At 44.1% G+C, this 15,499-nt stretch overlaps 1 protein-coding gene across 1 annotated transcript in view; it reads right to left on the bottom strand.

The window, feature by feature from the left end:
• Positions 1-359: 359 nt before the first annotated feature.
• The window catches only part of brinp3a.2 (bone morphogenetic protein/retinoic acid inducible neural-specific 3a, tandem duplicate 2), a 34,388-nt gene continuing 19,248 nt past the window's right edge, over positions 360-15,499 (bottom strand). Inside the window, exons 4-8 of the mRNA XM_076045589.1 lie at positions 14,227-14,332; positions 13,176-13,412; positions 10,701-10,923; positions 2,125-2,467; positions 360-1,711 (exon numbers count right to left, since the gene is read on the bottom strand). Of these exons, the coding sequence (XP_075901704.1) occupies positions 941-1,711; positions 2,125-2,467; positions 10,701-10,923; positions 13,176-13,412; positions 14,227-14,332 (1,680 nt within the window). The 3' untranslated portion in view covers positions 360-940. The remainder of the gene's footprint in view (positions 1,712-2,124; positions 2,468-10,700; positions 10,924-13,175; positions 13,413-14,226; positions 14,333-15,499) is intronic.

Here is a 15,499-nt window from a genome sequence, read left to right as displayed (position 1 = left end):
GAAAAAAAAGAACTTTAACAAAGACAACTGTCAATCTGATTATTATTACTGCAGTGTAATGGATAATTTCAACTATTTATTGCAACAACTGTTTTATAATTCACAAACTAAAAATGGCCCTATTCTTCAACTTTAATTTTTTTGATGTGCTGATGTAATCACTCAATATGTTCCCTCCACACTGGGAATAGCTGTTTTGATAGACCTTTTTTTCTTGGCACTTGAGGCCAAATTTTCTTCTTCTCCATCTCCTTGCAAATTGAATGAAGCACATATCAGGCAACACTTTGTTGCTAAGTCTTGACACTAAGCTAGCTGAGAGCAAGTATTACACAAAGTAAGAAGGAAAAAAGCTGGGGCTTGTTATAACATGATGTTTTAATATCAATTTATCTACAAAATCTCGATTGACACCACTGTATTTTCTTCTCCATGAAAAGTGCACTGTCACTGAAGCAAAAAGAACATATAAAAATTACAAACAAACAGTACTTTGTACCTTTTTTTTCATATATATTTATATATATACCATAAAGCGTCCATTGATTCGGCATTGGTACTTACAGTAAAAATGCGCAGTCATATTGAAAACAGAATGGTTTGACTAACATAGCTGTATTCATTTTTTTTTTATGTATAACTTAAAATTTTTGTTGTACTGTTCCCTATTTTTGTTGGAGACCTAATCCGTGTGACACAGTTGAGCAAAGACCTCTGCATCTTTCTATCCTTACGATGCAGCACTGAGTGTAGTTGCAGTAAAATAAAACTCATAACAACAAGATAAGTACATTCTTTCAGATCTCTTTCCTCTTGCCACACAGCCGGTAACCCACAGAGACCGTAAGCTTCTGCCCCACAATCGGCACACTTTGCATCATGTACGTCCAGCAGTCCTCCTCCAGGTCCGTTCCGGTCTACTTCTCCCACCTAGCAGCTGTTAGCTGCACAGCTTGGTAGTCTCGTAATCCATCGAATTGGGCAGACGTAAGCTGAAGGCCTGCAGAGAGGCATGAATGCGGGCCACCTCGCTGGCGGTCAGTTTGAGCCGATGCCTCAGAAGACAGGCAAAAAGGTCCAATTTTTGCTGACCTGGTGGGGACAGTCGGTTCACCCGGTCTCTTATCTCCAAGAGCTGCAACATGGCCGTGTCTTGTGAACCTTGGGTGTACGGGTAGTCCAGCTGCAGAATCAGGTCACGGATTGCCTCCGGGTCAAAGTGCATGCTGTAGCCAAAGACCTGAATGGTGTTGATCTTCATGTAGCCCAGGTTACGAGCAGGTTCCGTCACTTCCAAAGGCTCGTAGTACATGCTGTCATTCACTCCCTCTTGGGTCTTTATCCTGCTCCGAAGGTAGATGTGAATGGTCTCAAAGAAAGTCTTCCACTTGTTGCCCAGTGTCAGAGTCCAGTTGTAGCACTCGAAGGGTAGGTCCAGCTTGGTGGCCTGCCAGTCAGGGAAACTGTTCTCGTTGACTGGGATGTACCAGCTCTCTGAGTGGCTTCCTCCGAAGGGGTTGATGTAGAGGGTGAGGGCAGGCTCAAGGGTGCTATTTTTTGTAAGGCAGATCTGGAGGGATATCCCCAGGAGCATGTGGACCATGTTGGACTTGTACTTGTTGCTCTTCAGGGTCAGCAGCATCCTCTTTCTCCACGACGGGTCAAACCAGCTGTTGAGTCGCATGTCATTACTGATGAAGATGGCATGGACCTAAGGCAGAAACATAGACATTTGAATGATGAGTTTGTACTGGTTGACCTACGTTCCGACCCTCACCTACGGTCATGAGCTTTAGGTAATGACCAAAAGAACGAGATCGCAGATACAAGCGGCCGAGATGAGTTTCCTCCGTAGGGTGGCTGAGTGCACCCTGAGGCACAGGGTGAGGAGTTGGGCCCAGCTGAGGTGACGTGGGCATCTCTTTGGGACGCCTCCCTGGAGCATCTCTCCAGGGAGGCGTCCCGGAGCATTCACTTGCTTTAACGTAAAAGCCTGGTTGGCTTGTCCACTTAAAGAGTAGCAGAACAACACAAACAGGGGGCATGCAACGTCACCTTTGACTCATGCATTCCCGTATGCAATGGAAAAGAATAACTTCATGCTGGGTCAACCAAACAGCCTACCTCCAGCCTGCGGTCGGCTCTCTGCAGCAGGTACCCCAGTTCCAAATCCTGGAGGTCCGTCTCAAATCCCAGGTAGTTCTCGGTGGAGTCTGCCACCATGGGCCTGCAGACGCCCTGCGTCAGGCCAAAACCCGGATTGCAGCTCCCACAGCGAGTGTGGTTGTCCGGTGCACACGCAGCACAAGCTGATCGTTCCCCGACGGTGCAGGGCGGCGGCAGCTGACAGGGGCTGTGTTCATACTGGCAGCTGCAAGTGTGAAGCTCCTCTGAGAATTCACCAAGCTGATTGTTCTCTGAGCAGTACAAGAGGGACTGGAAGTGACTCAGCCAGTAGGACTGGGTCCTGCACCAGGGATCAAGAAAACAGAAGAAAGCATATTTAGTAGACAGGGAAATCAAAGAAGGTAAATAACATACAATAACTTTTTATGGTAATTTCTTCACCATTTCTACACTCTAATCTGTATTATCATTACATATACTATCGCAATGATAAGTGATTGAGTGAAGATTTTTTTTTTTTTTACACAAGGTTCAAGGTGTGTTATATGTTGAGATCAACCTTAAATGGCTGTGGGAAGTGAATGAATGCATTGTGATAGTGTTGTATTGTGACTGGTCCATTCATTCATCATTCATTTTCCATACCCGCTTAGTCCCGAGCTCAGGGTCACGGGGGTCTGCTGGAGCCTATCCCAGCTGTCTTAGGGCGAAGGCAGGGTGACACCCTGGACAAGTCGCCAGTTCATCGCAGGGCCACATAGAGACAAACAACCATTCACACTCACATGCACACCTACGGACAATTTAGAGTGTTCAATTGACCTCACATGCATGTTTTTGGAGTGTGGGAGGAAGCCGGAGAACCCGGAGAGAACCCACGCAGACACAGGGAGAACATGCAAACTCCACACAGAAAGGGCCCAGGCCCGGAATCTTCTTGCTGTGAGGCGGCAGCGCTAACCACTGCGCCACCGTGTCGCCCGTGACTGGTCCAATTACATGCAATTATTTTTGGTTCGACTGACTGGTCGTCTTAAAGATTGTGTGTCAAAAGATGGAGGTTTTCCAATTCTTTATTAAAAAAAAAAAGAGCGAAAGAGAGAGGGAGAAAAAGTTATTTATTTTCTCCGTCAGTCAGGAGAAAGTGCAATAAATATTGGCCTTCTTCATCTCGAGGCTGTCAAAGGCATTTTGATTGTGGATTTTCAAGACAAGTTGATGGGGGGGGTGGGGGGGGAGGGGGGAGACACATCGGTCGATCAAACACTCAACAATTTTGAGTTTTGTCTTATTCATGGAATGAATGTATGGTTAGTATGTATGTATATATAGATGGAATGAACTATGATTATTTAAATATTAAACAAACAGAATAAATACAAATTTGTGCAAGCTTAGCTGTTTCTTTGAACAGGAGACTCTCAAATAATCCTTTTTAGAAATCAAGCCCATCTTTGTTTGACGCATGTCAGAGTTACTTCTTTCTAATCCAATCCCATGCCCCTCTTCTCTCTCTCTCCCTCTCTCTCCGTCTCGCTCTCCCTCTCTTGTGTTTTGTCACCATCATTTTAACTGCATGCAAACTTTGTTTCTTACTTGGATTATTAGTCTTCGCAACATTTGAGCTTAAATATCAAATAGCTATGGCAACCATCCATGGTTATATAAGCTGCAGGTGGTCCAACCATCAATCAAACATGGGTATTCAACAGTGCATGTCGTGACAAAAAGGTAAAGCCATGAATTAAAGCAACAGACTGATTTTCTATTCTCACAGAGGGAAATATATCCAGGGAGGGGCTTATTTGCGCCACTTACAATGTGATATAAATATAGTGATGAGAAGGACATTGATAAGATGATACTGCAAATGATTCATGTAGTCCACGTGTTCAGAAAACTTTGGTGAGTGAAAATGAATCCTATTCAGCGGGGGACATTACTTTTTTCTTTTTTTTTTGACCCCCAGTGGAACGAGTTGGTAAAGGCGGCAGACTACCTGCTGTTGGACATGTGGCACTGCCATATGGGCTGATGCAACACATTGTGTGTTATTTTTCTGGTCGCTGGGCATTCAGATGGAGCAATTTGCGTTGCACTTTATTCTCGACTCTGAATTGAATTTGTATGGCTCTGCAAACTGTCCACATGCTACACAACTCTGCGATGCTCCTGCAGTTGCAACTTGTTCTTGTCGTGAGAAAAATGAGTTGTTTTGTAGCTGCCAGTCTCTCTCTCTCTCTCTCTCTCTCTCTCTCTCCCTCTTGCTGTCATGCCTTCTTCTTCACATGGTGCTGGTTTGTCCTTTTAGAAAATGTTAATTCTTCAATTAAGGCACAACTTCATGCTGATTTGTTTGTTGGACTCCACTACAGACATACTTCTGTCTGTAACTCGGTCTCACTTGGCACTCGGCAGTTGGGAGCAGGTTGTGCTCTGCTAATCATTGACAATTTGAAAAATAATTTGCTTGAGTGGAGGGGTTTTCGTAAAAGAAAAAGAAGCCAAATGGATATTTGCTTTCCACCCAGTGCTACCTGCAGGGTGATTGCCCCCCTTCTGCTTTAATAGAGCGAGGAGTCACCAAGGCAAGACAGCATTTGTCCCCTCTCCTGATGTGACCAAGTGCAGCCGCAAATCTTCCCCTAAAACGGTGCAACAGCTGTGCAAAAGTGCACTTCAGGAACAAGAGAACCAGAGAATTGAGCAAGACTCTGGCTCGTCTTCACTCTGGATTTAGAGTTATATACTGCCTGATTTTAGCAAACATTAGTAATTCCTTTTGAGCACATGTATTGTTTTCTGCATGGATTTTTGAATCGTGCAGCATGTTTGTCGAGCGCAGAGGTGGTTGTTTTACACTATTTATAATAGTAGTTGGGCAGCTTTAAGGGCGGGAGGAGGTAGAGATTGACATGCACTAATACGCACACTCGGCCAGACCAACTTCATAAACATAAATGATAGAAATGGCTCAATATATATATATAATATATAGAACTAAAGTGACCCCTTTAGTTTTGGGCAAGACATTAAACTAACTATGAAAACATCCACATGTCACAAACCAAAATTGAATTGTTGAAATTGAATATTATAAGTCATCGTTATTCTGCTTGTAAGTGTCTTAAAAGAGTGTTCCTCTCAAACTGAGAAATGTCACTCCCATTTAGTTGTTGTTGCGTTTGTGAGGTGCCACAGTGTTCGGTACAAAGTGTTCCGATTTGGCAGCCCCTGGTGTGTATTGGTTCGGGGTGAGGCCAGGAGTTTGTGAATGCCAAATCTTTTACTTCCAGTTGACAACATTTTTTTTTTTCCAGGATCATGTGGAGAAGAACAGGTCATTTCCAAAGGGGCCGTCAATTAAGTGCACCCTTATTAAAAACACTGAGGTACGGTTGCGGGGAAATCTCTGCAAGGCTCACATGCTTTTACTTGTGAGTCAACGTGCTCTTGATTCTTTCGTTCGTTTGTTAATTTGTCTGTTTGACTGGGCGGTATACACAAGTAAGTGGAAAATACGAGAGTAACCAAACTACCCACAGTCTCATTTCAGGTTATTTCAGGTCATTTTAAACAGGTTATAAGACATTTCAAAGGTTGCCACCAAAGGCCCAGCGTCTAAATCTCCGACAGGAAATGACAGTTTAGAGAGCAAGCTGGACACTGCAGCGGAAAGGGAGTGATATCAAAGTGAAAATGATCCTTGAAGCTTTACTGCTGCTACAGTGAAAACAAACCAACCGCCTGCGCAGGGACCTCGGCTGTAGTGAGCACTGCGCTGCCACACAGCAAACAAGGGCACGTGTGGACATTGCGGACCATGTCTATTTAAGTAGCAATGCCACCTTATTAAGAGGCATTTCCTGTATGTTGCACTTGAAGTTACCAATTTCCAAAAAACATAATACTTCATACGTGTATATTTTGTCCCATTTTATGCCAATTGAAACACACTGAGCTTGTTATATTACTAATCAGTAGACAATTACTACTCCTACACATAATTTTACTGATATTGCCTAATCTGCAATAGAGTTGACCTAGAAGAATTCTAATACTTCTTAAAGCTAAAAAAAAATGGATTCCCACTTAGAAAATCCAATAAATACCACAGAAACATCCCCAAAGCAATGTTTCCCAATTTCGAAAGCATTAGCGAAAGAAAAAGTCAAAGCCCATTTGTTTGGAGGAAGAAAGTACATTAGGAAGGCATTTTCACACTCATTACAGCAGAGGAACTGAAAAAATAAAATAAAAAAAAAGAAACAGTTGAATGAAAATGCGCGTCATTATGTCTAATGGTGAGGTTTTGAGCACAGAGTGTACCCTTATCATCCCCCACCTAATAAAAGCCCAGCTGACTGCTGATTTTCTACTGGCTTATTTGCTCATAATTGTCAACACGGTGGAAGTGGGGGTTGGAGGTGTGTGTGTGTGTGTGGGGGGGGGCGAGGGGGGGGCTTCAGGAGACTAAATCAATGACATCTCTCGTCTGCCTCGAGTGCCTCCAACAGGACGTTAAAGGAAGAGGCTTTTCTTCTCCCCCCCCACCCCCCGACTTCTTTTTGTCATCAGCTTCCATTTCTCATTCAGACAAACTGACAAACACCCCGCGTCCCATCTCTTTCCCTACGTAGTATGGAGATCCCTGCCAAGACAGCCAAGAAAGGAAGCGCTTCACGCTTGACACGGTGGTAATAACACAGATAAACACCGCCTGGATGAAGGCGCCCGAGCCGCTCCCACTCCCTTTTCCTGGAAAGTGGAGGGGCCTATCAGCGGCATGGATCAGTGATTAATGCGCGCCTTGGCAACCTGCTGGAGAGACGGAGACGGCGGCGCGCAGAGGGAATGGAGGAGAGTGGACATTGAGCGGCACGCAGTGTATAGATTAATCTGCCGCTTGATTCATGTGTTGTGCTCTTGAGCGCCGCCGCTTCGCCACAAAGTCGATCCGAACGCCGCGTGATTGAACGTAATGTTCACATTCGTCATCAGCCACAATCACAGCCCCTGATGGGGAAGAGTCGTTCCCGGGTGAAGGCGAGTTCTGCTTAGGAGAAAAAAAAAAAGAAAAAAAAACCCCCGGACGTATTCAGACACGGATGCTCCAAAAAAGAAGAGTGTCTTAAACCCTGTTTTCATTTTGCAAAAAAGCAGGTAGTTCAGAGGCACTTGAAACCCCCGCCCCATCATGTGAAAATAGGAAAACAGTCAGAGGTGTGAAAAGCCGCCATTTATAAATGAGAGAAAATGGCTGGAAAATTCAGTCTTTCTGACGGGTAGCATTTCTCTCCCGCGTGTGAAAACTCTGATTTTGTTGCGTGACTCGCGTTGTTCCGACGCATGCGTTTGCGAGCAAAATAAACATATTCGGAATGTGCAACATGGACCGAAGACCAGGCTCCAAGGCGCCGAGTGAGCTAAACAATGAAGGAATGACATCGACAATGTGAATGACTACACATGGCCTCCGCTCGTACATTTGCGTCGTTTCCCGTGAACCACAGGTGAAACTGCGGCATTGGGGAGGATGCAAAAATGTAAAATCCCATTGAAAATTCCAGCATTCTTTTCTTTTTTTTTTTAGTTTTAGTGCAATATACAGCATTGCAGTGAAAATGTGACTCGAGATTTATACCATGTTCAAAGATCGATCAATACTCTTGTCTGAGCACTCTTATGAGAGCAATTTAATACTGATTGATTCTTCAACACTGCACCACTTAACAGGCTAAATGCTTCTTTTTTTAATGGATTAACATTTGACAAAGAGGATGGCATTTCAGCGGCAATAAAAGTGTTTATGTAATTTGAACGTGAGGCGAAACTCAAAGCTAGTAAGTAGCTGCCGCCAGACTAATAATTAATGAGCCTTCTCTGGCATCACATTAAGGTCGAATAAAAGAAGGCAACTTCTGGCTTTGTCAAAAACCTAAATTTGATCATTCTCACTGCTAATTCATTGAATCTATTCATGCTATAACCACGATTAGAATGGCGACGTGGTGGGTGGATGGAAGTCTTTGTTTATGTTGCCATGCCCCCTGCTGCTTCCTCTTTGCAAGAATGTTATCATGAATGGAAACATTGACTCCTACATGGCTTCCAACGTTCCTCCAATGTGGATCCAACATGACGTCAAAGAGGGTTCCAACTAAAATACTGAACACATCCGCTAGATCAGTGAGTGGTGTTTCCACAGTAGAACGTTTTCAGCAGAAACAAGGACAATACCTCACCCTTCCAAGGAACCTCGTAAAACAACCTATCATTTTTTAATTCTTTCTTGGTGGTAGGCTGTGGAAACTGCCTAACTGCCATCACTTTGGCACATGCAGGAGCAACAGAACCCCTTCAAAACCACTTGACCCACGTGAGCCACAGTTGCACGCTTTGTCAGCTTCACTGAGAGCTTTGTCTCAGACAACCAGTGGAACAGTGCTCGAGAGGACCAACAACCAGATCGTCCCAATACACTGCACTCCCAGCCGAACCATTCGCTACATGGTTCATTTATGCTGAAAGGTGGCTGGGCGCGTTCCATAGTCCAAATGACTTTACTTTACAGGAATAAAGTCCAGATCGGGTCACAAAGGAAGCCACTTCTTGAGAACCTCTTGGCCAAAGGCACCAGCCAATTACCTCTAATAATCTTTTTTTTTTTTCACAGAACTCCAGCGCTCAAACGCATGTTGCAGTCCTTTCTGATGAGTTCTGTCTGGTGTTTCCAAACCATTCGCCGAAATTGCAGAAAAATCCATGTTGACATACCGACGAGAACAAAGAGGAACTGAAACCTTTCCATCCATAGCAACAGTCACCACGGGGGGTGGGGGGGCAGGACAAAAGAAAGGACAAATTGACGAATGTAGGTTATATATTTCAGTCAGTACAGTAATTATGCCCAATGTGCACAAAAGGTTCCGCTGCATTTGACTTACTGTCTATGCCAAATAACAGACAATAAGAAAGCACGTTGAAACTACCAATGTCTCTGTCCCCTCTTGCTGTTACAACAGGAAACAATCCACCCCTATATATCTACGCATGTGTGTGTCTAAGACCTCAAGCATTTGCATTTGTTTTTACAGGGGAAAAAATATATATATTTCTATGCCTAGCTTTATACAACTGCGCTCGCTCAGTAGCATGAGACATTGGAGCTGGGTGGGTGGTTATCCAACACATCTCTCCTTATCCCCGGGGTAATGATTTACTCTCCTTGCCATGGAAAATCTACTTTCACCTGGCCCGACTGTTGTCCCACTTCCACACTGCTTCATGCACTGATCACTTATCTAGATTGGGTATCGGCCCCCTCCCTATATTAGCAAAATAGATGGATGGGTATTGGAAAATGCAGCCAATCTGTGAGCCGATCCTTTCCTTTCCTTTCCATCCATCCATTTTCAATACCCCAATACTCTTCCTGAATTCAGGTCCACAGGGGTCTGCTGGAGCCTCTCCCAGCTGTCATAGGGTGAAGGCAGGGTGACACCCTGGACAAGTCCCCAGTTCATCGCAGGGCCACATTGAGACAAAACAACCATTTGCACTCACACACACACACACACACACACACCTACGGACAATTTAGAGTTTCCAATTCACCTTCTCATGCATGTTTTTGGAGTGTGGGAGGAAGCCGGAGAACCCGGAGTTCCACCTGCAGTCAAGCCACTCAACAATTTGAGAAAAGCGGTCAGGCATTGCAGACGCTCAAACCCACTAGCACTGTATAGACGAGCTATTACAGAAACTGCAGCACAAGGGCACTGAGAGATAGAATTGATTATCTCTTATTTTGTCAAAAAATGAAAATGTTTTGCTTTCTGCGTATATATGGTCGACCTTGCAAGCCTGAGAATGCCCTTGGAGATAAAAAGAAAAAAAAAAAAAAATGAAACCTAGGTTTCCAGGATTTCTCCTCCAGAAGATGATTTTTTGAGGGATTTCATCAAAATTCCAGTGAAACGAGAAAAAGAATCCATCATGAGGTGGAAATTCCAGAGGCTCAGCACAGATTTGAAGCAACAGAAACAGCAGCCTTGCCTGTTGGGATCTGCTGATAATTGCAAAATAAGACTGGCAAGTAGTTTGCAAATGCCAAAATAATGTTTAGCTTAGTTTCATACGTGCATTCATTCATTCCTTTGTGTAAAGGTATTTTTCTTATGCCTGATTTTTTTCTTCATTTTTTTTTTTTAAAGAAAGCTGCACAAAAGAGATAAAAATGAAATCCTTGAGCACACCATAGTGAGTTGGTGCAGCGGAGCACAGCAGAGCACCCTGTTTACTTCCACCTACACTCTTGGATTAGCTGACACAACTGTGGGCTTGATTAGCTGTATGAGCTCTGGATAGAACAAGGCCACTGCTCTTGAAAAGGGAAGGAGAGAAGGCGGCCGACATTTTGCAAAACAATTCTGCGGCTCCATTCCCTGCCCACCTTTTATGAAACTATACCAGAGCCCTGTTTAAAAAAACAACAACAAAAAAAAAGTGTATGCAGAAAACAAACACGGAGCCACGTTTTCGTTCAGTTTCTGTCTGGAAGCCGCACTGACCTCTCTGTCGGCAGACGGACCTGGGGCTGCCTGTGACATCTTTTACTGAGACTGAAGAGCTTGAAGATGACTCTGTGGGCCCGTCGGGAGAGGAGCCGCATGCTGGTCTCCAGCTGCTCGTACCGCCACTGAAACGTATTGTCCATTGACCACAAGTGTTGGATGGCGGACACGTTCAGGAAATAGTTCTGCGGCAGCCGCGTGTAGAAAGCCTTGAATTCGTCTGTGGGGGAGAGGGAAAAGCCGAAGACATGCAGGAAAGAAACAATGATTATATGTGAAGCGACTGTTTAATGAGGCACATGGAAGCAAGCCAATTATAGCTGTGTGTACTTTCTTCTGTATTTTGTTCGAGCTAATTAATTGAATCATTTATCGCAGGCGTTATTCACTTTCTGTGAGTCATTACCAACATCCACATTGAGTCCAATCCAGGGAACGACGTCAGGGGAACTCACTTCAGTGGTTTGACCACAGTGACGTGTTTACAGGTCGTGTCGAGTCGTTAATTAAGTGCATCAAATGTGTCGTCAATATGTTGTGAATCGTTTATTTTGTTCAATCATGTGGTGCATCACTTCTATTCCTGACATGTGGTGCACTGAGAATAAAAATGGCACCAGTTTTCTTTGGAGCTGATGTTGATGAAGGGTGTCCCAGTTCAGGTTTGAGCCGATGAACACTGAAATACTCAGAAAAAAAAACCTGTCTTGATCTTTTCACTTTCTCTGTTAGTTTGGTATCTGTTCGACAGAGAACCATATAGAAGCCTGATGATATGGATTGGATTATTGGCACTCACAAACACAGACTGCATCGAGGGTTCTGCTGTCAATGCCGAGGAACGGGACGGACGGTGACAGGCGGCTCATAACAAGACAGACAAAAGCCTCGCCATTAAACATTGAAAGCATGGTCCACTTTCTTCTGTTGACAGGTTATGCTGCCACTGTCATCACTGTGCTGAAAGACTGTAATTTCTGCCAGGTTTAAGCATTTCCAATTGTGAATCCACATCACCCCAATGTGCAATTAACTTCATACTTTGAGGGTTTTGTTTATATAGCTACACCGGACTGTATAATTAAGTGCACATTTTGGCGTTTCACTCGAACAAATTCTTTTGTCTTTCATAATGTCTGTTCATTTTTCATCTATGCACGTTAACACTTGCTCAATGATTTTGTGCGTGCTCACATGGTAATATTTTTTTCCAAGAACATTGTGTTAATGTCATGTGAAGTCAAATTGGACTGCTTGTCCTCCAAAGACTAAGAGGACAACAACCTGGCCTCTCAGGTGGGCTGGATTGTCCACACCAGGCTTCCTTAGAAATATGGCGGTGCAAGATGGCAGTTAACTGGGAGCAAGACCCTTGCTATATGTAAATTCTTATATATATGTACATGAATATAACCGTTCAAGGGTATGGGAAAACCAACTTACATTTATTGTACTGCTATTATACACTTTTATTAACGTATTTATGAGCAGTCATGTTCAACTTTTACCAATATAAAAATCATCAATCAAGACAATTACACACTGGACCTTTAAGTGCAGGTGCGCTACCTCCATGGGTGGTGTTACAGCTGCTGCATATTGTAATGGATGTTCTCTGTGGAGGGCAGACATGTTGAATGTTGGCGGCCAGTGTTTTGCAGAGAAACCGGCTGAATCTGAATCCCAGATTGATTTCTATGTTCCTATCTTGTGAATTCCGTGTTCATCGGTGTCAGCGGCGCCGATCTGTTCCTGTCAGTGTTCTGACAGATCGGCGAGCTCCACGTTGGCGCTGCTCTTCGCTCGAACGACACACCTTAACGTCCCTCCAGCCCGTCTGCATTCGGAGCACGCCCCCCCCTCCCCGTCATCGCTCACGTCGTTCACGGTCGTTAAAACATACACTGCGCCTGAGGACGTTTCAGCCTAAGCTGAGACGTGTTTGGAAAAAACAATGTCCGTTTTGATTTTGCCTGAGTAATAATCGCAGAGGCAGGGCACGTTATAATAATCGACCGTGGCATTATGTTCAGAGCTCGCACTCAAGCTCCGCTTTCTTGGGTCAAATGAAACGCCTCGCTCGCCCGGAATGGCTCTCCGCAGGCCGTTACTCTGATGCGGAGGTGTTTTAACTGCCTCGGCCGAGAGCGCCACATGTATTTAATTATTTATTTACACTTTAACCACATCCGCATCACTTTGCTCTCTTTCGTACAGATGCCGGCCCGAGAACAAGGATTCACAACCTCATATATTTCACCTCGGAAATCATAGGACAGTATGAAATAGATGTATAAGGTCCACGCAAAGACTTAATGATCCAGATAAAGCACTTGAATTCATCATCGCGCTTTCCCTTCCCGTATGAATAATTTATATTTCAAAAAGTTTGAGTTTCCTGCATTCAAATGAACCATGCAAGGCAAAAAAAAAAGGGTCTTGGAAGAATCTCTCATCTTCTGTCTTTGTTACCTGATTCCTCAAACTCTTTGTAGAGGATCCCCCACGTCTCTGTGATCCTTTGCAGACTCTCCTCCATGGCTTGGATGTCCATATAGGGACAGTTACACTCAGGGAACTTAGGGTCGCAGTTGCACCAGCAGTCGTTATCCTTGCAGCGGAATTCGCCCTCCCCATTGCAGGCGATGTAGCTGAGAGCAGCCCGCACGAAATCTTCCCTCAGGTAGTCTGGGAGGATCAGCTGCAAGCCTGGAAAGTCAGGATGCGTTAGTCTGTCGTCAAAATGAAAGAAAACACGCAGCAGTTTGAAGCCAGGGCGGGGATAACGCCACACAGCTCCACTGCACTGACGCGGTTCTAATGACGTGGGAAATTCAGATTGAGAGCAGAATTTTTTTTTTTTTTTTCTTCACTTAATGAATCTATTGAATCAAGTTTCTTCAGTATGCGGTTTTGTTAACTCCTTCGTTTCACCTGGATGCTTGGTCAATTCATGCTTGTGATATTTAGATAATATATTGTACATTTTGTCTTTTTTTAAAGATGTTTTATGCCACTTCCCGTCTTGGCAATACAACAGAGATCTTTAATCGTACGGCAGCTTTTGTGGTTTAATAAATGTTTAAAATTTGAAAGGACAGACGGTGCATTTTGGACCAATCCCCCCCCCCCAAAAAAATGATGCCGTTGTCCCGGTGTGGAGGGGAAAGCAACAGCGAAGTATCTTCACTGTTACACATTAAAACAATAAATGCTGTTGCTTAAACAAAGCCACAGAGTTTTATTTGTGCTTCATGTTTTGTTTTTCAGACCTCAAAAAAAGGGTGAACGGCAAACTGGTTTTCTGGTATTTTGTCAGTTGCAGAAATCTTCAGATTCCTCCATTCTTTCAAATTGAAATGGCAGTTTTTCATGAACTGTTCCTACAGTCAGACCACTATACGCAGCGTCGCAGGGGAGTCACATTCCATGCTATAATGCTACACAATGTTTGAAAAAACAATGTGCTGTTGTACTAATGAACTGTATCTGCAAAAAGAAGAACAAACAGTATTCGACCAACCTTGCAGCTGCACTTTATTTTCTGGGCTCTGCACGAGAACGGAACTGACGGAGTCAAGGTTGTCATAGTTACTGCATCCAAGGGGACCAGTGCGAGTCTCTGTCACCTGAGCGAAGACAAAACAAACAAACAAACAAACACTTGATGCTCTCAAACACGTTGCGGAAAGAATCCCTTTGCTTGTTTTGGTTAAGCATCGCTTTCAAACGTGACACGAGGCAGAAGTTGTGTTTTGAGGGGGAGCTGAAACCTGGCTGGTGGACGGAGGGGACAAAGAAAAAAAAAAAAAAAACAGCTTTCACAGTTCAGCTTAGGACAGAAACGTTTTACTTTAATGTGACAGTAGCATTTGGAAAAAAGACAAAAACTGAGGTCGGCTCATAAATTAATTCTTCGGACAACTGCTTCTTTTTTTTCTGCGAGAACTTTAAAACCTCGCTCATTTTTCATTCATTCAGTGATTGAAGACGTTTCCATTGACCTTTGGCACAAAGCAGCCCCCATTTTTTCACTTCATTTGCAATAGCGAGATCTTATTTCAGCACTCTCTCCCTCTCTCTCTCTCTCCCACTCTCTTTTTGTCTCTCTGCGTTACGGCAGGAGAGCATCTAACCAATTGCCATTTTTCTTCCTTTGTGTTGGCGGGACACCGTATTTTGTTTCAGCGATTTGTCCTGCTCGGGCTGCTGGGGGGACAGTCGGCCACAAAGTGACAGATGGATGAGGCGGGACAATGATGGTCAGCCGATCACTAAGACAATCACAGAGAGCTTGAAGGGCTCCGCAACTTATATGAAGGCCTCCGCTGCAGGGGAGTCAAGACTCAAGTGCGCGCGCCTTTAATCAAAAGCCTAATCCAGAAGAAAGGGGCCCCGCCGGCAGATGGACTGCGAATGAGCCCAGAGAAAAGCGAAGATAATCTGCACAATTGTGCGACTATAATATTTATATCACATTATAAAGCCGCTGTTTCCTCTCACGGAGGACTTTTAATCCTGATATGACTGTGAGGAAATTAGATACAATCCCTGCTTTGAATATTGGATCCACATAAGGAATTATTTGATATGCCATATGATAGACCATATGGCAAAACATTGAGTGATGAGCAGAGCATTCAATTTCCGCGTTGCATAGCAGCTGCGTTCCACTGTAGATGGATTCTGGTATATTAAAAATACTTAATAGGACATTATTGGCCACCTGTATCTTGGCACACGGCTGTGACGGGGAATGAAGGGAAAGTTGGTGCTCTGCATGAGGCTGGAGTCTG

The sequence above is a fragment of the Nelusetta ayraudi genome, unplaced genomic scaffold (assembly GCF_046127955.1).
Source record: "Nelusetta ayraudi isolate G7.1 ecotype Tasmania unplaced genomic scaffold, CSIRO-AGI_Nayr_v1 ptg000084l, whole genome shotgun sequence".
NCBI classification, from domain to species: Eukaryota; Metazoa; Chordata; class Actinopteri; order Tetraodontiformes; family Monacanthidae; genus Nelusetta; species Nelusetta ayraudi.
Note: the sequence above shows the minus strand (reverse complement) of the source record. Positions and strands in the feature narration are given on the sequence as shown.